The 21,620-nt window shown below is 42.4% G+C and overlaps 1 protein-coding gene across 2 annotated transcripts in view; it reads left to right on the top strand.

Moving 5' to 3' along the window:
* The first annotated feature begins 4,129 nt into the window (after positions 1-4,129).
* cicb (capicua transcriptional repressor b) overlaps positions 4,130-21,620 on the top strand; it is a 40,044-nt gene continuing 22,553 nt past the window's right edge. For both annotated transcript variants that reach the window (XM_054781218.1, XM_054781217.1), the window contains exons 1-2: positions 4,130-4,364; positions 10,316-14,113. In XM_054781218.1, the coding sequence (XP_054637193.1) occupies positions 10,396-14,113 (3,718 nt within the window). In that variant the 5' untranslated portion in view covers positions 4,130-4,364; positions 10,316-10,395. The remainder of the gene's footprint in view (positions 4,365-10,315; positions 14,114-21,620) is intronic.

The raw sequence follows: 21,620 nt of genomic DNA, 5'->3' as shown, positions 1-21,620 counted from the left end.
GGAGGAACTGTTAGAAAAAGTCTAAAACATTGTGTGTATGTTCAGAACATATAATAATAATATTAATATTAATATGCACGGTTATGCTGAAAACTTGTGGAGTGAAAGAGTTAACTGGAGGCAGCGATCCAAGGACACCTGTCCAAGACAGAGTCCTCTGTCTTGTGCTGGTGGACTTGACGAGGACCTCCAGGAACAGCTGAGCAGTGTAAAGTTACAAGAATGTAGCGAGCACAAGGGCCACAACTGTTGTGCTCAGCGCAGCTTGGGACGCTTTCTGCACCCACTTTATTAGACTTTAATCAAAGTGTGACGTCTTCTGTCTCCTGCCGTGTACAAGGAGACCGTGGGGGCGTGATAAATAGATGTGGAAGTGTCTCCTCCTTCCATCACATGGTCCCCCTTAAATCCTTAACCTTGTGTAGTGTCACCACCGCAGAATGAAACGTGGCCTCCGTGGACATCTCAGCTTCTCCGTTCCTTCGTTAACTTCATCTGGTCCCAAAGGCTGCACCCTCGGAAGTACTGTGCTGTACACATGCTGTATATACAGTACCACCATTCAAACAGAGCCAGTCAAAGATCCTATATGTGACAGGAGCTCACTGCTGTGTTCAATGATCTACCAAAACAAACACACCAAAACGCTAGTCAAAGATCCGCTATTTGACAAGAGTGCTATGCTGTTTTTAAGAACATCCTGCAAAATAGCACCACTCAAAGATCTTCTATATGACAGGAGAGCTTTGCTGTATTTCGAAACCTATTGGAAGAATGCTAACCAATGATCATCTCTAAGACCGCACTGCTATTTTTAATGCGCTACCACAAAAAAAAAACTTGTCAAAGATCCTCTATTTGACAGGAGCGCTCTACTGTTTTTAAGGACCTACTGCAAAAACGCCAGTCAAAGATCGTATATATGACAGGAGCACACTGCTGTGTTCAGTGATCTACCACAAAAAAAACACTACTCAAAGATTGTCTATTTCACAGCAGCCCTCTGCTGTTTTTAAGGACCTACTGAACAACTTCCAATCAACAATCCTATATGTGACAGGAGCACACTGCTGTTTTTAATGATCTACCTAAGACTGCTGTGCTGTTTTTAATGACCCTCTGCAAAAAAAAATGCCACTCAAAGATCCTTAAATGACAGGAGAGCTGTGCTGATTTTAGGAACCTACTGGAAAAAGGCCAGTCAAAGATCCTCAAAATGACAGGGGCGCAATGCTGTTTTTAATGCTCTTACCACCAAAAACACTAGTCAAAGATCCTCTATTTGACAGAAGCGCACTGCTGTTTTAATCATCTACCACAAAAACACTTGACAAAGATCAACTATTTGATTGGAGCTTTTTTTCAGGATGTATGACCACAAAAAAAAAAACACCACTCAAAAATCTTCCATGTGACAGGAGAGATGTGCTGTTTTTGCTTGACAAACACCACTCACAGACCCTCTGGATGACAGGAGCTCTATGCTGTTTTCAAGGAACCGACTGCAAAGATCCTCTATATGAGAGGAGCACCATGCTGTTTTAAATGACCTCCTGCAAAGATCTTCTATATATCCGGAGTGCTTGCCGTTTTTAAGAACCTCCTGGCAAAAAAACACCCACCAAAGATCATCCATATAAGCACTCCTGTCATATAGAGGATCTTTGATTGCCCGCGTACAACGCTGAAGATTCTTCAAGTGTCACACAAGTGTAAAAAGAAGCTAACCGCCGATGATGCCATCATTTCATATATTTGTCATTCTTGGGTTTCTTCAGTGAGTGTTTTTGTGCGGGTGGGGGGGGGGGGGGGCGGGGGGGGGGGACGCGACCCTCTCTTGTGTTTGACTGGCAGGCCCCTGCTGTGAGCACAGTGAGGGCGGGGTGAAGGGTGAAGGTGAAAGGTCAGTGTCCCACAGAGAGGGGGAGGTGAAGGGTTGAGGAAACTGACACATGCTAACGAGGTGGGGCACTTGGTGGGGGTTACGCCGGAAAGGCCGGTTTCAAGAAGCTTGTACAAATATAATAACATAACACAACATAATACGCAGAAGAGGGAAATGTGGAATTTGGACGTTCATTACGGCCCTTTTTATAGGCCAATTCAAAGTACACTTACTCAATATTCAGTGTGCTACACGAGTATATATGAACACTTTTATCAAGTGAACCAGACTTGCAATTGGTTATAGTTGAACCATGTGACTTGTCCCATCCAATCGCAGAACAACAATGATGATACTTGATGCATAATGTTTATCATTGTTCTGTGATTCAGTACAGTACATACAGTATATGTATGGAATATAATTACATGTAAAATGCAAATTGATATATTTCACTACAATAGATAATATAATTAAAACTTGAAAATACATATACAATGTAACATTCATGTAAAAAAAAGTATAGTTTAAATGACATTATTCCAAAAAAAAAAAAGGGAAAAAAGTGCCGAAGTTGTAGGTGTCAGTAAGGTGCTCCAAAATTTTCACGCTTTCCATTTATATTTTGAATATTTTAAATTGCTTTTACAGTTAATATATATTTATTACGTTTTGAGTTTGAGTGCCCCGTAAAAAAGTTTTAAATCACGTTTATATGTTGAAAAAGAGAAAAATTAAATTTGAAGAATAGAAAATGATTTGATTTCATCAGAATCTGTAAAGCTGTTATAATGTCCTTTGAATAATATATAGTATCTTATACATGTATTTATAAATATGTCGTATTTATATTTTAATGGACAATAGTTAAATATAGTTACAACTTTATACAAAATAATTGACTGAAAATAATTCCCAATTTTATTCTGTATTGTCTTTACTTTATATTGTTACTTATACTTTAGCGATTTTCTTTCTTTTTTTTTAACCAAAGTAAATAAATGAGATAAATAGAATTGAACACTACCCTTTGCAATACTAAATAAAATCCACTAGGTGTCACCCTAACACCAACATTTGCAGCACATCCAACCTTTTGCTTGACACATCAACTCGTGACTAGCAACGAGCAACTAAACACAAAAAATACATCTAGATTTTGATTATATTTTAAATATACATATACAGATATATTGTGTCCTCTGACTTTTGTTTTGTTTAGAATTGGCACGTCCCCCCGACCCCCCACCCCACCGCAAATTCTACCGACTGAGGGCGCTGCTGTTTCCTCTAATCTAGTTGCACGACTACACGAACAAGGCGATTATGTAATATGGACATTAATGTCTCCTACCTGTCTTTTAGTGGATCGTGTTTTTATTTTTCGTCAATAACAACCTTAAAAATAACAATCAATGTCAAAATGAGCACATGCATCTTTCTCAAGCACGCATTCCAATTTACAAACAAGAGGTCAGCTGAGTTTACGCTAGGCCACGCCCCCTACGACCAGATGGTGGCAACACTCGCGGTGACGTCACCCATACCTCTCGCCATTGGCCCGGTAACGTCACTGGCCCTGTCCAATCTGGTTCAGGTGAGATGACGTCACCGAACTCCGTCGACTCCGCTCGCTTTGAACACGAGCGAGGGGCGGGGTGAGCGGAAAGAAGGAGTGAGATGCTGCGCTGTGATTGGCTAGAGCGAGGTGAAAAGCATTGCTCTTGTTGCTGAGAGAGGAAAAGGAGAGGAAGAAGTTTTGCAGTCACTTCCTGAAGCGAACTTGTAGGAACGACACGAAGCTTTGTATGTCGGCATACTTTGTAAGAATTTGGGCGAATAATGGTGTAAAAGAATAGCTTGACTCTTTGAACAGTTTGGCAGCAAATAGTGCAAATTATTTGATGCATCTCCTCAGGGATTCTGCTGTCACTTATGCTATTCTTTCCCATAAAGGGAGGAGGCATTTGTGTCTTTCTATTGGCGCTCCTCTCTTAAGTCCCGCCCTTTAGTCCTCCCCTCGTGCTGTTCCTATGGTTCCCAGAGCTCCCATTGGTTACTGTAACCTTTAGGAAGGTACACCGGTCAAGCTTAGCATCAACCACCACCATTGGCCTGCACCCGCTGTCAGTCATGCGGACCTTGACAGCCCGCCACGCCCCCTCATCTACGGACACCTACTCTGATTGGCTACTGTACCTGTCAGCGAGCTCTGATTGGACCCCTCGTCCAGCTGTTAGTGGTTCATTCACCATTTTGTGACTGTAGTGGAAAAAGACGAGCGATACTTTTGCGTATCCTTGTTGGAGTTTGTGTGTTGTGCTGCTGCTGGTGGGGGAGACAGACTATGTTCCCTAGAGGAAAAGTGAAAGTGCCAAGCCGACAGCCGAGGGATGTTAGCGGGTGTGGGGGAGCTGCCTCATCCGCAAAATAAGACCATAAATCTTTTTTTCTTCTCTCCTGGTGAAGCTCTACTCGGGTGAGTTTACACTAAAAGTTACAAATATAGGGAGTGTGACCCTTAATTAATTTCTAACACGCTAATAAATGCCACACTACTGTGTTATTGTCGTGTTTGTTCTACCCGGAGCAACCGCTTGTGAGGAAGGCTACGAGTAGACGACTGCTTTAAAACTTTCCCAAAATGTCCTACATGACAACCAGACCACCATTTAACACCAATCCCGCTTAATTACACGCTTTCGCTACTTTTTCGCTACCTTTTCCGCGTTGGCGTCGAGTAGATAAACAAGTCGACCCTATTTGCAGCACTGCGGTTCCGAGACTGAGCGTGTAGAGTTGATTAAAAAACATACATACAAATTCGGGGTAATATGTCGCTAATGTCGCCATTAAAGAGCCCACTTTGGTGATTTAGTGTGGCTCGTGGCTGTGTAGTAATGCGTACTACGAAGGTTACGACCATCACTACTAGCATGTTCCCTTCTGTTTTAAGCTAGCTGATTTAAAAAAAAAAGTGTCACTTTAATAACTTTCGCTAGCATAAGTGGTTATGTTGTGTTCAGTAATAAAAAAGAATGAAGGAGGAAGAGAATGAATCCGGCCTGTTTTGTTAGAAACGTCACTTAACTCCTGTAGATTTGCCTTGTTTTGTTTACGAGTATGCAGACTGGAGCAGCAGCCTTGAGTCATAGCATGTTATTATAGTGCAGTAGTAGTACTCGCACATCAACACACTGGGACTTTCCTGCACACTGCCACCGCTTAATAATGATTGGAATCTAACTCTTATGTTCTTTATATATCTTTACAGAACTACTTTTAGACACATTTCTCTTATCTCCCACCTCCCAGGGTGACCCAGTTGAGGGCAAAAAACCCAGTGTTACCCTGTGGAGGTGATGGTGGTGGTCTTCTGCCATCATTATGGAATGTCACTTGCGTCGTCGTCACTGGCCGCATCCATAAACGCTTTAAAGGAGGATGCATATGTGTTGACATTGAGATTCCACTCCCCTCTCTGTGTGTTGCATGCAAGCAAAATAAGCCACTTATTTGCCCTGTTTGGCATAAAAATCGACATATTTACTAACAGTCATCAGTTATGTTATTGGTATGTCATTAGGATGTCATAGTATGTCCATTCTTGCATTTGGTCCCAAGAAATCAGCAGTGATTTGTCGCATTTTTCTTCCTTCACACACTTGATCACTGCTGTTTGGACCGACGGCAAAAGCGCTTGTCAAAGAGCCTTTAAATAACAGGAATGTGCTGCTGTTTTTAAGAAATGACAGCAAAAACACGAGTCAAAGATCCTCTTCATGAATGTAGTGCTCTGCTGTTGTTAAAAAACAACTTGAAAAACGTGAGTCGAAGATCTTCTATATGACTGGAAGGCTTTGCTGTCTGTAAGGATGTACTCCACAAAGTATCGTCAAATATCCTCAGTGGAACAGGACCTCTATGTTGTTTTTAGGGACCTCATGCAAAAATTGTACATTAAAGATCCTCTGTATGTCAGGAGTGTGCTGCTCTTTTTAAGGACCAAAAGCAAAAACACTAGGCAGAGATTCTTTAACTGATAGGAGGAACACTCTCCTGTTTTTAAGCACCTACGGCACGAGTCAAAGATCCTCTACATAACAGCAGTGCTCTGTTGTTTTTAAGAACCAACTTGAAAAATGACAGTCAAAGAAGTTCTATATGACAGGAGTGCTCTGCTGTTTTTAAGGACCTGCAGCCAAAACGCTAGTAAAAGATCCTCTAAATGACAGGAGCAGTCTGCTGTTTTTTAGGACCTACTGCAAAAACGTGAGTCAAAGATCCTCCAAATGACAGGACCCCGGGGTGACCCAGTTAAGAGCAAAAGCAGCCCAGTGGTGGTGGTGGTGGTCTTCTACCATTATCACAGCTTGTCATTTGCCTCGTCGTCACTGACTGCAGCCATAATACACTTTCAAGGAGGATGCACTGCATGCAGTATCTTGCAAATACACTAACCTATTCTGTCCTTATTGAAATATTGTGTGTATTTGCTTGTCATTTAGGTTAGGGCATCATAGTGGAGTGATATGTTAGATGTTGTGCGTTTGTTGCATGCAGGCAAAATAACCCACTTAAGTGTCCTGTTTGGCACCTACATTTGCATTCTTTATTTGGAAGCAATAATATGTCTTTAAATGTGTGGATTGAAGCAAAAATGTGCGCTATTAGTCTTTTTTTTAAACGACGCAGTAGATGCGCGTGTTAACAACGCGTGCATGACTGCACTGTAAATTCAGAGCACCGAGAGAGTGTTTAAACGTGTGTGTAAAGTTTGACGTCGTCGCCATGCAGAGGACAAGGGAGCTGGTTTACATTGTTTATAGTGTTTGTCCGGTCCAACGCCATGGAAACGACAGCCGCCGGTCGTCTTGTCTTGTCAAAGCTTGAACACGGAGGCATCGCTTGGCAGCGCACAGTCATCACAAATATTACATGACAAGAGGGGCTTTGACCTTCTTTTGGGTTAATACTCCAGACTTGAAGGCCAAATTGAAATACTCCATATTTGTATTGTTTAAAATATGTAGTCATTATACTGTATGTCTTCCTCTATCAACCTGCGGCCGATGGACCATATATGGCCCACAAGACCACTTCTGTTATAAAAGTATTAAATCCATAAATGCTTAATATATACAATATTGCGCTGTAATATTGCATTGATTCACAAACTGCCACTGGTTGTACATCTACCGACGTATACATATGAAATAACTTTACAAATACAAGTGGATAAACTAAAGACGAATAATTATAGATAAATATTGATGTTTAAATCACCTCATACTCCACAAGCCAGTTTACCTGCAAGTAAAAGCCACATACTCTAAGCTACACTGTGATGGCAAACAGGGGTTGCAAAAACTGTGGCACTTGCAAAGTTAAATATTTCTGAGGTGGTAATTGGTGTAAAAAGTTCGATACCATTGTGATATCGTATTGACCTGAACATAAGACGACCTTGATTATAAGATGGCCACTCTATTTTAAGACACGTTTTTAAGACAAAATGAATGTTCAAGTTTTAAAATGTTTTCAATATGAGTGAAACCGCAACTGGTAATGCAATAAACAGGACGATACTTCTTAGTTGCTCGACGGTTGTGTGATGACTTTGCTGAATTGATTGCCATTATCTTCAAATTAGCATAGTAACTCTCCCCCCCTTGTTTGCTAACGTGCAAACAACCTTTGAGTCAGTCTTTGCTAGGTTGCTGCTGCGTCTCTCCAGGTTAGTGTGTGTGAGTGACAGTAAGAAAGGCTATGACTTATCGCTTTAGGGAGCAGTCATTTTGCGCCACCTTGTTTGTTTGCATGTATAAAAACTCTAAACGCCAAACATAAAATGACTTGTATTTTTCAGACCTGTCAGATATTTGGGTTAGTACAGTATTGCGATCATTCTGGGTGTTTTTATCTCAATTCCACTGACTTCTTTTTCAGAATTTGTTGGAGTGAAAGTCTTAAACTCGAGTCAACACAGTAGTAAACCGTACGTCATATTACTTTGCAATTTTGGTATGGCCTCCTAATAGGGAAAAAGGGTAGAACTCTGCTTTCATGGTTTTTGTCAATCTCTGAACTTTTTTTTATTCCTGAGTGAACAAGAGCAATGCTGCGACAGATTTTTAGATTACTGGTAAGAAGTAAAAGAAGGCTGTTATGGGAAAAACAGTAACACCACTGTACCCACCCAAATACTTTCCAGTGAAAATAATAAAGAGATGGGTCAAGATGCCAGAAAAAAATCAGCCTCTCTCTTACAACAGAATGCCAGCACTTGCACGCTCGGCTGCACACACACACACACACACACACACACACACACACACACACGGCACCACGAGCGTGGCCGAACACATTTTTCCGAGCTAAGATCAGATCCTAGCGAGCAATGCCGTCGGTCGGTCGGTCAGTCGAGAACAGCTGACTTCTTCCTGCTTTTCTCTCTTTAGTGACGTGTTATGAAACAGCATACATTTACAATGATAATACACATTTGCTTGAAGTCATGTTGATATTGAACATGAATGTACTATGTTCATAATACAGTAGATATAGCAAGTGAACACAGCATCTGTTAAAATAGCTGCTTTTTGTCATGTAAATGAGCCAGAACAGAGGCGGGACGGCGCCTGTGTGAAAGGGTATTCCGCAACAACCGACACTCACTTTTCCCATCCTATCGTGCTGAAAGTAGTTGTCCGACAAGTGAAAAGTAAAAAGTTAAAATGTTGAAATGTTACGAGAATAAAATTGTAATAATACCAAAAAAAAACAACTCACCAAAAAAACCCTAAATAACTCACAATGCTCCAACTTTTTGATGTTTGTTGTGGCCCCAACTTCTTAATGCACTCAGTTTATTGTACTTTTTTTTTTTATTTCCCCCCTCCAACAAATGTGTCTTTTTCAAATGAATTTTGCAGGTTAGAGGTCAAACAATTTTTTGAGCAAAGCTATGTTATTTACAAAGCTATATTACAAACAAAACTGCTGTTTTAACTGTGGTGTGTTCATATTGTATATCCGCTGGTTGTGAAATGACCATGGCGCTACAGGTAGATAGTTGCAATCCTTCACATCACCTGCATTGTTGTGTTGAAAGCAACAGTCGGACAAATGGAAAGTAAAGAAAGGGGTTGTTAGGATTTTACAAGAATAAAATTGTAACAGAATTTAAAAAAATCGACGTAATGTTATAATAATAAATCTGTATTATGACTTTATCCTTTTAACGTTCTGACTTCTTTTTTTCCTATTCTTCTCAGTTGGGCCCAAATAATCTTTCACACATTTGCAATCACTTAATTTTGTTGTTTTTGTCTTTGTTTTTTTTAATTTAATTGAATTCTATAGTTTAATGAATTTCCCCAGTGGGATTCTTAAAGTATATTTCTAATGGCCACGTAAAGCTTACTTTCAATTTCATTTTTCATATTTGAAAAGGCTTCATTTTTAACAAGTGTGTGTTCACTTTCTATATGCACTGGTTGTGAAGCCATCATGGCATTACTCTGATAGATGATACAATCACAACTGAAAATGTATCTGACGATGTAACTCTTTTGTTTAAATGTAAGGTCAAAGGTACCGTAAAAAAAAAGTGAGTGTGTATTGTAGTCTTTTGAGAATGCTGAACACAAGCGAGGTGATTTGTTACCTATTGTGTTTTAACAACAAGGTCACCTTATGCATGTGTGTATGCATTCAGTGTGTGGTTTAATTATAAGGAGGACAACAGCACACACGCTCACGTTCGCTTTCTCCTCTGACGAAATGTTTGTGCCAAAAGCCTGACTGGGAAAGACTGAGGCACGGAGAAAAGTGTGAGAGTGAGCAAGACGAAGAGAGAAGCCCGGCCATGCCGAGCGAGGCTGTGGAAATTCCCAGCGACTTCTCTAGAGCAGTCTCTTTTTCACAAACATCCGCACGCTACTACCTCTCCCACTCACACACTCACGTTGTTGGGTGACCTCACCCAGGCCGCTGCCAACCCCTTTACTCCCTGATGGAAGGCAAGCTAAACTGTTTGTTATTGCGCAGTTGAAGAAGTAGGAGTGTTTGCAACGTGCTGCGTGAGAAAGCCTCTCCGTCGCATGTCTGACTATAGCTGGAGGGACTTGGTAAAATCAGGTGACCTGTAGTATGAGATAAAGACAGTTTTTGTTCCGGCATGCTTTTGGACTCTAAAAACAGATATTGGGATACTTAAATAAGGAAGAGGATTGACCTTGGATAGCCTTTCTTTTTTTTTGCAGGAAAGCTTTTATGAGTCAAGTTTATAAATCCTCACACAAGCCGACGCGCTGCAATTATAGAGGATGCTTCAGAGCAAATGTCAAATGTTCATCCATGACAATTATGATGCTGTTTTTGCGTAAAGATATTAAACAAATGTCTCCCTCTCCCTCTTCCTTGTAGCTCTGCAATAGAGAGAAAAAGCAAAGTGCCTTAAAGGAAAGAAAGAAGACGAGCGCTATATAATCTGCAGGACAGAAGAAATGAGACCGCAAAAAAAACAACGGGGACGATCCCCTTCATCGTCCAGAGGCCGAGGTGGACGAAGGAAGGCGGACGTCCAGCCTTCCCAAGGGAAAGACTGTAAAAGAATCAAGAGGGAGTCAACTGGAAAAAACCCACAGAGCACAGCCAGCACTTTGTCCAAGCCGTGTCCACCTTTAGCCACCAACCTACTGGAGGAGCCCGCCACAGACAGCGACGCCCCCAGGAGGGGTGAGTCCACTAAGCCGAAGAAACTCATGGAGTCAGTTGAGAAGGATGCGACCAATACGGCAAAAGAAGCGATGGCATGCAGAAGCTCATCCGTCGACTCCGTAGCATCTCCTACCTCTCCCATCACGCCTCCAGTGACCACCAACCACAATCCCGGCCCAGCCTCCGTCTCCAGCAGAAAGACAGCCACGTTCAAGGCTCGGGTTCCCAAGAAGAAATACACGTATGAGCACTTTGTGAACAACGCCACTCCTCCCACTACCCTTCCTACCTCCAGCCCTGCAACCACAGGCAACACTTCCTGCAATAGCAACAACAAAATCGGTGACAGTGTAACTATGCCCATGAATAATGTCAATAACTTCAACAATATTAGTCATTTAATTAACAAAATAGTTAATGCTAGCATGAACAGTAGTACTAACACTAGCAGTGTAAATAGCAGAAGTAATGCTTGCTCAGGTAATCAGCCATCAGTTCAACACGTGAACAGTAAAGCAACAGAAAAAAATCAAGTCTCCATAGAAGATGGGCCACTCAGGACAGTAACCCCCCTAGAAAGAGAGTCCAAAGTAGGCGAGAATGAATCCGAACAGGCCCCTAACTCAGGGCGCTCATCCTCCACCGACACAGCCAGTGAGCACTCATCTGATATGGACGTGATAGACACAAACGGACCAAGCAATCAAAAGAGCACCCACGGCCCAACGCCCCTTCTTAATTCACTGCCCAAAGGGGTCAGCAGTGCAGGGGGTCATGCAGAAGCTCTTGCTAAAGGTTTGAAAAACCAGAGAGTCTTGGCTCGTCAGATAAGGAGCTCCAAGGATGCCCCTGTCGTGCCTACAGGGGGAGGGGGTTTCAAGGAGAGAGACTTGTGCCCGTTGTCCCCAGTGTTCAGACCTGGAGTGGTGAGGGGCGTCAACGGAGGTGCTGTCGAAGTAGAGCTGCAAGCAAAGGGGACTCTTGTTAAATATCCTTTTGATGGTGGAACCATGATGACATCATCAGGAGGTGTTGTTGAGTTAGTCTTGGATGCCCCTCCACCCGGTATGTCGCCTGTTGCTGTCGGTACCAAAGTGTGTGTGCCCTTTGGTGGAGAGGAGGGGGGTCCTTTACTGTACAGGGAAGGAGTTGTGTCTCAGGTGGACCCCCACCCTGGTGTCTCTTTCCCTTACCAGGTAATCCTGAGTGAAGACACAGAGCCCCTGGGTGGTGGAGCGGGCCGTCAGGGTGGAGACAATAGGAAAGCTTTGACCGTGTGGGTTTCCCGACAAAGCCTGAGACTGCTCACCCCCCCCTGGGATGTCCCACACTTGGACGGAGGAGGGGCGCGGGAGAGAGAGCGGGACAGGGAAAGGGAAGAGAGAGAGTGGAGGGAGGAGATGGAGGTGGAGAGAGAGGTTTGTCAGTTGAGCAGTGGAATGGGCGTACTGGGAGGGGGAGCAAGGCTGAGCCATGGTTTGTCTCATCAAGGGGTTACTGCTGGGAATCCCTATGGAAACGGGCATCCACCTCTCCATTCCTCCACTGTTACTGCTAGTGGGGGGGGCACCACAGTCCACGGGTGCAGAGAGGACTTCTTAGACAGAAAGAGGCAGAAACAAGCCAACATCCCAGAAGAAGATGTTGAGGTATCTCGTTTTAATATGGCAATATCCACAGCACCCAAGTCGAACTCTGCCCCCTCACAGCACATAAACATAATATCCAAGTCCAGTAGCTACCACTCATCCTCCCCCCACCTCTCTGTGGTGAGGGGTTTGGGCCCCCCTCATTTCCCCACCCTCACAAGCCCCCAGCCTCCTCCTTCACCTGCCTTACTCGGTTCTGACATGAACAATACTCCAAATCTACCTCCGACCAAGATCACTCCCAATCACAACCCGACTCCGTTATCTTTGGGGGGGAATTCCTCTACCTCTTCTCGCTCCAGGACACCCCTCTCTTTGGCTCAGCAGAAGTACAAGAAGGGTGATGTCGTGTGCACACAGAATGGCATCCGTAAAAAGTTTAATGGCAAGCAGTGGAGGAGGCTGTGTTCCAGGGAGGGCTGCATGAAGGAGTCTCAGCGACGTGGCTACTGCTCCAGACACCTGTCGATGAGGACCAAGGAGATGGAGGCTGCTGCAGGGGGAAAGGGGGGAGGAGGCAGCAGCTCAGGGACAGTGACTCCCTCTGACCTGCGGGGTCGAGCGAGCAGTGAGTTTGAATGGGACGACACATCAAGGGAGAGCAGCGAGACGAGTAGCAGGGGAGACTCCAGACCTCGCTTGCTCCTGCCCTCCGTCCTCCCACATGACTTGTCAGCGCGCTTTGACTTCGACGAGTGCGAGGCAGCTACCATGCTTGTGTCGCTAGGAAGCTCGCGCTCTGGAACCCCATCCTTTTCTCCTATCTCAAACCAGTCCCCCTTCTCCCCAGCCCCCTCTCCCTCACCCTCCCCACTGTTTGGCTTTCGGCCGGCGAACTTTTCCCCGATTACCGCCTCCCCAGTTCTTCAGCACCGGAAGCACAGACAGCTCAGTGGTACGGGGGGAGGAGGGGGAGGGAGCAGCAAGGCAACTACTCCAGCCGGTGGTGGAGAACGGGAGAGACACACTTCAGGTGTCCAGCCCTCGTTCCACAGCAACCTGACATTTACAGTTCCGATGAGCCCCAGTAAACGAAAGCCAGACGTGCACCCCCCGCCACCTCTCCCCCTCCACCACCACAATTACACACCCAAGACAGAGCTAGAGCAGGGCGACCTCAACAACTCTTTCAGGGTGCTGTCCCCGCAGACACCAACATCACATTCCCACACACCCACCTTCTCACGGCCAAGAGGGGCAACCACCCCCTCCTCGAGCAGGCCCCCGTCCTCCACCACTGCTTCCCCTCCTCCTCTGCTCGTGTCACCAACACCCCCTTCTCCTCTCACTCCTGATGGAGGGCCCCGTCGCGTAGTCCCTGCATCCCAGCAGGCCTTGCGAGACTCCCCCGTCATTGTGAGGAATCCTGACGTTCCATTGGCAAAATTTATAGAGTGTCCCTTGGGAAAAGGAGGTGAAAAAGAGGGAGGGGTTGAAACTACCTTATCTAAAGCCAATGGCATCACCACCTTCACACCCCAGCCAATTCCTGGCCTCCAGGTTCCCGTCCCCATCAACGCTGCTGCCCCAGTCCCCAACGGCACAGTCCTTTTGCGCAGTCCTGCTCAAACTTTGCTGCTCGTGTCCCCGACGCCGTCCTCTTTACCCACCTCGGACACCCCTGCTGCACCCTTGCAGGCCCTCTCGGTCACCGTGGGCACAACGATCACTGCTACTGCTCCATGCAGTGTGGACAGCACTGGGGAACGAGTGGAGAACAGAGGCTTTGAGGGGGAGGTGCAGCAGCCAGTGCCCTGCCACCCATCGCCCACGGCGCTGCTGCCCCTGATCCTGCCCATGGAGAGCCTTCACCCTGCACCACGAAAGGACATCATCATGGGACGTCCCGGCACAGGTGAGAACTCTTTCACTTGTGCAGGTTCACACAAGGTCAGGGACATTTTGAAAGCATGCAGATTGCAGAACCTCCAGAGGGTGTTTTTGAATAAGTATAGCAGATAACACGCAATAACTAATGCAGCTACAATATTATAATTTAAAAAGATCAGAAAAGAAAATGCAAATGTACATACAGTGGAACCTTGGTTAGCATCATTGATTCATTCCAGAAGGTACGACATTAACCAAATAAATTTTTCCCATGAGAAATAAAGTAAATCCAATTCATCCGTTCCAAAAAAACAAAAATCTTAACATGTAACACATTTTTATAGTTTTACAATTCGAGTTATACATGCAGAAAACATTTCAAAATACATATAAATGATGAATAAAGGGGACAAATGGGCATTTAAGGTTATTTTTTCCTTCATTGGAGACATGACTGACTGACATCTTCAGTGAAGGTAAACGTAACCTTCAATGTTCATTTATCCCTTTCATTCGTCATTTATATGCATTCAGAATTGTTTTGTGTATGTACAACTGTAATTGTAAAACTCTAAAAAAGTGATTTATGTTAACATTTTTTAGAGTCAACCGTTGATAACATCATAGACGGGAGACGTAACAGTCACTCCCGGTTCCCGTTACCGTTTTGTTTTGCTAGCTAATAGGATGCTAACAAGGAAGAACATTTTGTGATTTAAAAAATACATTAACAACACAGTTGGACTCTCACAATGTATTAACAACATGACAAGACCCGCGCCATATTGTATGCTAACTGGAGAATGCACGCAAAACCGGCGTCTTAACCAATGTTAACCAAAAAACACGCTAACTGGGGCAGACGCTAACCGAGGTTCCACTGTATGACAAAAGGTATTAATGCAATTTATTGCAAGTGAGCAATTGTTATACAAGATCATCAGAAAGAAATATTGTTCTAGACAATTGCACAATTGCACAAGACAAATTGAAGCTCTGTGCATGTAGTGGAAAAATACTCCTGTTTAAGAAGTTCATTTTTTGTGGATGCTGCAAACTAGACAAATGTCTTTAATCTTAATAAATATCTTGCTCTTTAATGGTGCTTAAGTCATAGAGAACATATACTGAAAAACATGCTGACCAAATCATAAGTGGTTTTAAGACTTTTTTTTTTTTTTACAAAGGAGTATAAAGAGCAGACTAAAAATAATGGTACTACAAGAGTAACTGAAAATGTTGATAAAGTATAAATAAAGTAAAAATATCTCAAACGATTTCTGTGGAATTTTTGACATTCATAAAAATAATGGTACTACAAGAGTAACTGAAAATGTTGATAAAGTATAAATAAAGTAAAAATATCTCAGACGATTTCTGTGGGATTTTTGACATTCATTTATTAAAATTGCGTCTTAATCTTGCAAGATTACCATTTTCTTAGCATTGTGATGATTTTTTCTTCTATTAATATTTATGACATTATTCTTTCAACAATACAACCTTATTCTCGTCGCTTTACAACCTTTTTCTCATAATTTCCTGTTTTTCTTCTCAGTGCGACCCTAAAATAAAATTCATCTGTTTCATTCTGTCACCGAGTCTGACTCAGAAATGACTTACATATATGCAGATAATCCAATTATATCATGCATAAACAAGAAAGTGCCAAATGTTATTCTTTATCTCCATCTTTTATCCTAAAATACTAATAACAATGATAAATACGCTATTTATGCAAACCAGTGCTAAATTGCACTATATATTTTCGCAACACATCTCATATGAGATTACCCCGCATTCTAAAAGGCACGGAGGTGGCACATTGGCGATGCCCAGCGAAAGCATCTCCCGTCAGCCAACATGCTGTCGTCCCATATGGCGTTCCTTCTTGTGTGTCCGCAATCCTCTCCTCTCTGCATGGTCACGCTGAAAACATGTAAGCACCTGTGATTCATCGCATATCGGCACGATATTGCACAGCTGATGACCAAAAAAAACCACACTGCTCTTACAATGTTGGAATGAATGCTTGCTGACATGGCACTGCAAAGACAGGGAGCTCATTCATATATATATATATATATATATATATATATATATATATATATATATAAGATGTAAAATTACTAAAATGTTGTTTGTTTTATAGATGCATGTGTGTATCTGCAGTGAAGGAGAGGAAAAGTCCTTTATGCCATATGTGTGCACAGCCCTTAGTGTATTTGTGATTTTTGTAGACATTCAACAAGATTAACTTTGACTAACTTTATTGTACCGTAATTGGAGCCATAATAGACACTCATTATATTTGCAATGACGCAGATTAAAAAGAAACAGGCAAATTTAAACAGATTAAAAATAAAATAATATGATGTCAGTTTTAGAGACTATATTCATGGTCTCTAACACCGACTACGAATGGGACACAAAAGCAGTGCTTGACTTGCAATTAACATTTCATGACAATAGCAGAAATGTCTACGGAAGGTACTGTACTGTGTATGTAGGCCACTTATGGGGCTTGTTTTTGGTGTTTTGGAGAGAGACAAAATGGAGTTTAGATTAGTCTGAGAGAGAGAGAGTGACGACGGCACACGGAATAAAAAAAGGCGACGTTATGTGTGTGTCAATATTTTGCCCTCAACCTGACCGACAAATTTATTTAGTGCGTGTAAGTCTGCTGACATCTCCACTGTTTGATGTTTGATGTTTGTTTGATTTGTGACTCATGTAAAGACATAGTAGAGCAATGTGTGTGCAGGTATAGCGAAGTGACTTGATTCTAAATGCGTGTGTGTGCGTGTGTGTGCGTGTGTGAGTAGTATACAGGACAATTTAAGTGTCAGGCTATTGTGTCAGAATTTGCTTCAGATGCTATTGTGTCAGAATGTGCTTTGTGAAGCTCTTGTGAGATGTGTCCGACTTGATGTCATGAGAGTTTTAGCTAGAAATCATTATTAAAATTAAACTGTACACTTTCACTGCGACACACTCCAAAAAATGTTGTTGCCTGCCACAACACACTCCACAAACATTATTGCTCTTTGGACGTTATCCACCTATAGTGTCCCGGAGTGTTTATTAACTCAACTGCAAAGAGTACCAGGAGTCTATTTTGGTAAGGTGGTATACAAATGCTCTAATTAACGCTTCTATTCAGTTAAGAGTCTCCTATAGTTTTTGGTTATAAGGTCTATAAAAGCAATTTGCACTAGATCAAAAAACAATGGCATCAACAGCTGTGGCTGTAGCCAACCTCCCAATGTACTGTATTTTACAGACTATAAGTTTTGCAGTTTTTTTCATAGTTTGGTTGGTTACGTGACGATATAAAACACGTTTTTAAATGTTAATTCATACTTACTGACATGAAGGAGGAGGAGAGAACAGTACCGTGGCAGCAGTGAGAGGGCGCTCTAAGGCCTGTGACAACTATATGCTGCTTGTTTTGTTAATTTAGCCTAATCAGCCTCCCAGATATGTTTTTATGCTATTGTGTAGCTGAATAACTGTTAATGTGTTACGTTAACATAGTGGACACCTATTCAGCCTGTTGTTCTGTGTAGTTGAATAACTTGCGTTTCCAAATTAAATGTCTTCTTGGTTTTAAATTTTCTGAAATAAAATTCTAAATAAATGCAATTTATAGTCCAGTGCAACTTATATTTGTTTTTTTTTACTCTTCATGACACAATTTTTGACTGATGCAACTTATTTTCCGGAGCGATAGTTTTTTAAAATTAAATCCACAAGATCCAGTAGATGCATTTGGAGTATCATGAGTAGTCAGCATCCAGCAGCTTTATCTACCTCTGCATTCACTTTAAAATGTCGGTGGTGCTACCCCTGTGTGTTAAACTAAGCCATACTGTTATTTACAATTAATTCATCAGCCATATTAATGCTGGCTGACTCTTACCACTATTACTACATTGGTTCTGTTGCTACTTGTTAATAAATGACCATGTGGTGAATGAAAGTGATGATTTTTCATTAATGAAGTAAAAAAAAATGGTTAAATATTATGAATTTTCATATTTGGTAGATAACATCTTGTCTCCAATTAACGCCCCATCTGTAATTAGGGCATTTATGGTCATTAAAATAATTCATATTACAAAATAATATACACTCCTCATCAAAATTTGAAGACCAGTTCAAAAATTGCAGTAATTGACATTTTGCACTGTTGGCTCTTAAGGAGTGCCCTGCAATTGGCTGGCGACCAGTTCAGGGTGTACCACACCTCTCGCCCGAAGTCAGTTGGGATAGGCTCCCGCATACCCCCACAATCCTAGTGAGGAAAAGCGGCATAGAAGATGGATGGATGGATGGAGGTTAAGGAAAGGTTAAGGAGGTTCTAAGTAGAGCTTCAAAATGCAAAAAGAAGAAATGGGAGTGAGACACAAACATTTCTGAGTAAGCAATTTATTGCAAACAACCATTAAAGTGAAATTGGCTGTTCATCGGCTGATCAGAAGTTTAAGACCGCAGCCTTTAACAGCCAAAATCTTGACAAAAATGTGGATACAGTGTCATTTTCTTTTAGGTATTCATACTGTCATGATTTCTTGATGGCAAAGGCAAAAAAGCTTTCTTTTTTTGAATGTGGTTGGCTTGTTGAACTGCATAAGCGAGGAAGACAGTCATTTGAAACTTCTTAAAAGATCCTGAGGATTATGGAACAAAAAGTCAAATGGTAGGCCCAAAAAATGTCACTGATTGGCGAGGATCCATGTAGCTGTCCGTCAAGAGAGGAGACGATCCTCGACCCAAATGAAGGTTGTTACTGGTACCGAGTGCATTCCAATAACCATCAGACGGCATCTGCAAGAGAAGGGTTTTAAGAACAAAAAGCGTCTTCAAAGGCCTCGTCTCCTTCAACTCCACAAAATAGCCTATTTGGAATTTGCGCAAGAGCACCAAGCATGGGACATTGAAAGGTGGAAGGCAGTTTTATTCTCTGATGAGAAAAAATGTAACGTTGACAGTCCTGGTGGCTTCCAATGTTACTCGCATGACGAGGAGATCCTACCCGAGATGTTTTCCACACGACACAGTGGAGGAGGCACCATCATGATTTGGACTGCTTTTTCCTGGAGCAGTGGAGCTTCAGGTTGTGCAGGGGTGTCAACTGGCAGCTGGTTATGTGGAGATGTTACGTGACTGAAGGCTCTCGTCTGTGTGGTAATGACCGGGTTTTTCAACAGGACAACGCTGCAGTTCACAATGCCCGCCTGACAAAGGACTTTATCCAGAGAAATAACCTCACTCTTGGACCATCCTGCGTCCCTAATTCATCCCCTAATCTAAATTCAGTTGAGAACATTTGGGGAGGGATGGAAGGGGAAGGTTACAAAAATGGACATCATTTCCAGATGCCCTCCATGAAGCCATCTTCACCACTTGGAGCAACATTCCGAATAGCTTCCTGGAAACACTGGCATCAAGCATGCCCAAGCCAGTTTTTGAGGTGACTTAGAGAGTCACCATTGGCGCAGCTACTCATTAGTCCAAATGTTATTTCTATTTTAATGAGGTTTCAGGGTTTTTTTTTAGCTACGGTCTTAAAATTTTTATCAGCTGATGAACAGCCTATTTCAGTGTAATGGTTATTTGCAATAAATTGCTTATTCACATGTTTTTCTCACTCCCATAACATAAAGCATTCAATGTAAACTGTAGCATGTTCAAAATAAATTAAACCATTACCATTTTTTCTTTTTGCATTTTGAAGTTCTACTTAGAAACCTTACAATCCAACAGTTGCAAAATGTAAATTCTTGCAATTTGTCAATGGGTCTTAGAAGTTTAATCAGGAGTGTAACACGAAATAAATAATACAATAAGGTTTGCACTCCATCACTTTGCTTTCTTTCTTATCATTGTCTCGGACAGATCGGTAGTGTTTGTCCCGCACTGGAATAAATCAATTTTAAAAGAGTTCTATCCAACTTCTCTCTAACTTTGTTTTTCGTACCCTCCTTCCTAAACATTGGATCCTTCTTTTCATATTTTTTTTTTTGTTTTTTATTGTTGAAATGATTAGATGCTTCTGCTGCACTCAAGCACTTTCTCTTTAAAGTCAAGCTTTACAGATGCCACTTGTGTTCTGCGGGCAATGTTTGTTGTGGTAAAGGCGCATATAAAGTAAAGTAAAGCTAATTACTGCCACGTAGTGACACCACTTTTTATCTTGAGGTGAAAAATGGCATCTACTGGAGGTGCAGTGTTTTTATTCAAGTGGATGATGTACCCCGTAATTAATAGGGGCACGCCGTCTGTCTTTGTCTTTTCTACCAATTACAGTGCATGACTTTTTATACAAAATCCTACTAAATTCACCATCAGGTCTTCTTCCAAGTTGGACTCTTTCCTTGCATATGCACATATAGTAATTCACTTCAGCGGGGACCTTTTGCCTCCATGTCTCTGGCCTTGGTGTTCAGACGTTGTGCAAGTGTGACAGAGAAGTGGACAGGAAGAGGGGCGCTGTCATTTTGAGTGTATGCTCCCGCCGCAGAACCCCTTTTATGCGTCTGAAAGGACGCCGAATGAATGAATAGCGTCCCTTTGTGTGGAATCATGCATGCTTGCCCGTGTGCATGTGCATTTATTTTGATGTTCTCTGAGCCGGCGTCACGCATGTGGGTGTTTTCTGTGTAGACTTAAAAAGACTTTGCGTACATGTAAACCTGAGGGAATGTGTGCACATGTGTCTCACGTGTTCTGTGTAGGTGTGTGTAGCCCGTTATCATGGACACTATGTGTAAGGCAACAGAGCAGCTCTATATTGTCTCCAACACTGTTCGTGTCAGACAAAGTACAGTAATCTGGACACATTTCACTCTGTGTAGACAAGTGTTCAGTAAAAAACAACTTTTTTTCTTTTGTTTTGTAGTTCCTTAAATTCATGTGGGTTTTTTTTCTCCTGCTTTTTGTCGCCAGCTCTCGTGTCAAATAAGCCATTTGACTGTCACACAATCTACACAGCGTCTGTCATACGTGCACGTGCTCACCCATAAAAAGACTACGCTAATGAGTCAATAAATGTCTTCTCCCAACTTTCCATAAAAACAGAACAGGCAGGAATACAATTAGCAGCAAGGTGTGCGTGTGTGTGTGGGTGTGCGTGTGTGTGTGTGTGTGCGTGTGTGTGAGCCGGTGTAATCAGGCGTCAATCGTTGAGTGCCGGATATGATGTGCATGAGCAGCAAATGTCTGTTGCCATGGCAACAAAGCAAACATCACACTAATGAAACACTGATATAACATAGATGCAGTAAATACTCACGAAATATGCGTGTGTGATATCTTGTTTTTCTGTGTTTGTGTGCACAACCTTTGACATCTCACCTTTATTGTGTGGACATGTTTTTGTTGCGGGAACATTTGAGCTTGTCCACACCAAGAAAAAAAAACTAGGAAGAGCCCCTTTCACTCTATTAGACTGTGTGTGCGTGTGTCTGCGCGCGTGTGTGATCTTGTATCTTGTCTTTCTGTGTTTTTGCAGCAGCACAACTCTTGAC

This window comes from Dunckerocampus dactyliophorus, chromosome 7 (genome assembly GCF_027744805.1).
Source record: "Dunckerocampus dactyliophorus isolate RoL2022-P2 chromosome 7, RoL_Ddac_1.1, whole genome shotgun sequence".
In the NCBI taxonomy this organism is placed as follows: Eukaryota; Metazoa; Chordata; class Actinopteri; order Syngnathiformes; family Syngnathidae; genus Dunckerocampus; species Dunckerocampus dactyliophorus.
Note: the sequence above shows the minus strand (reverse complement) of the source record. Positions and strands in the feature narration are given on the sequence as shown.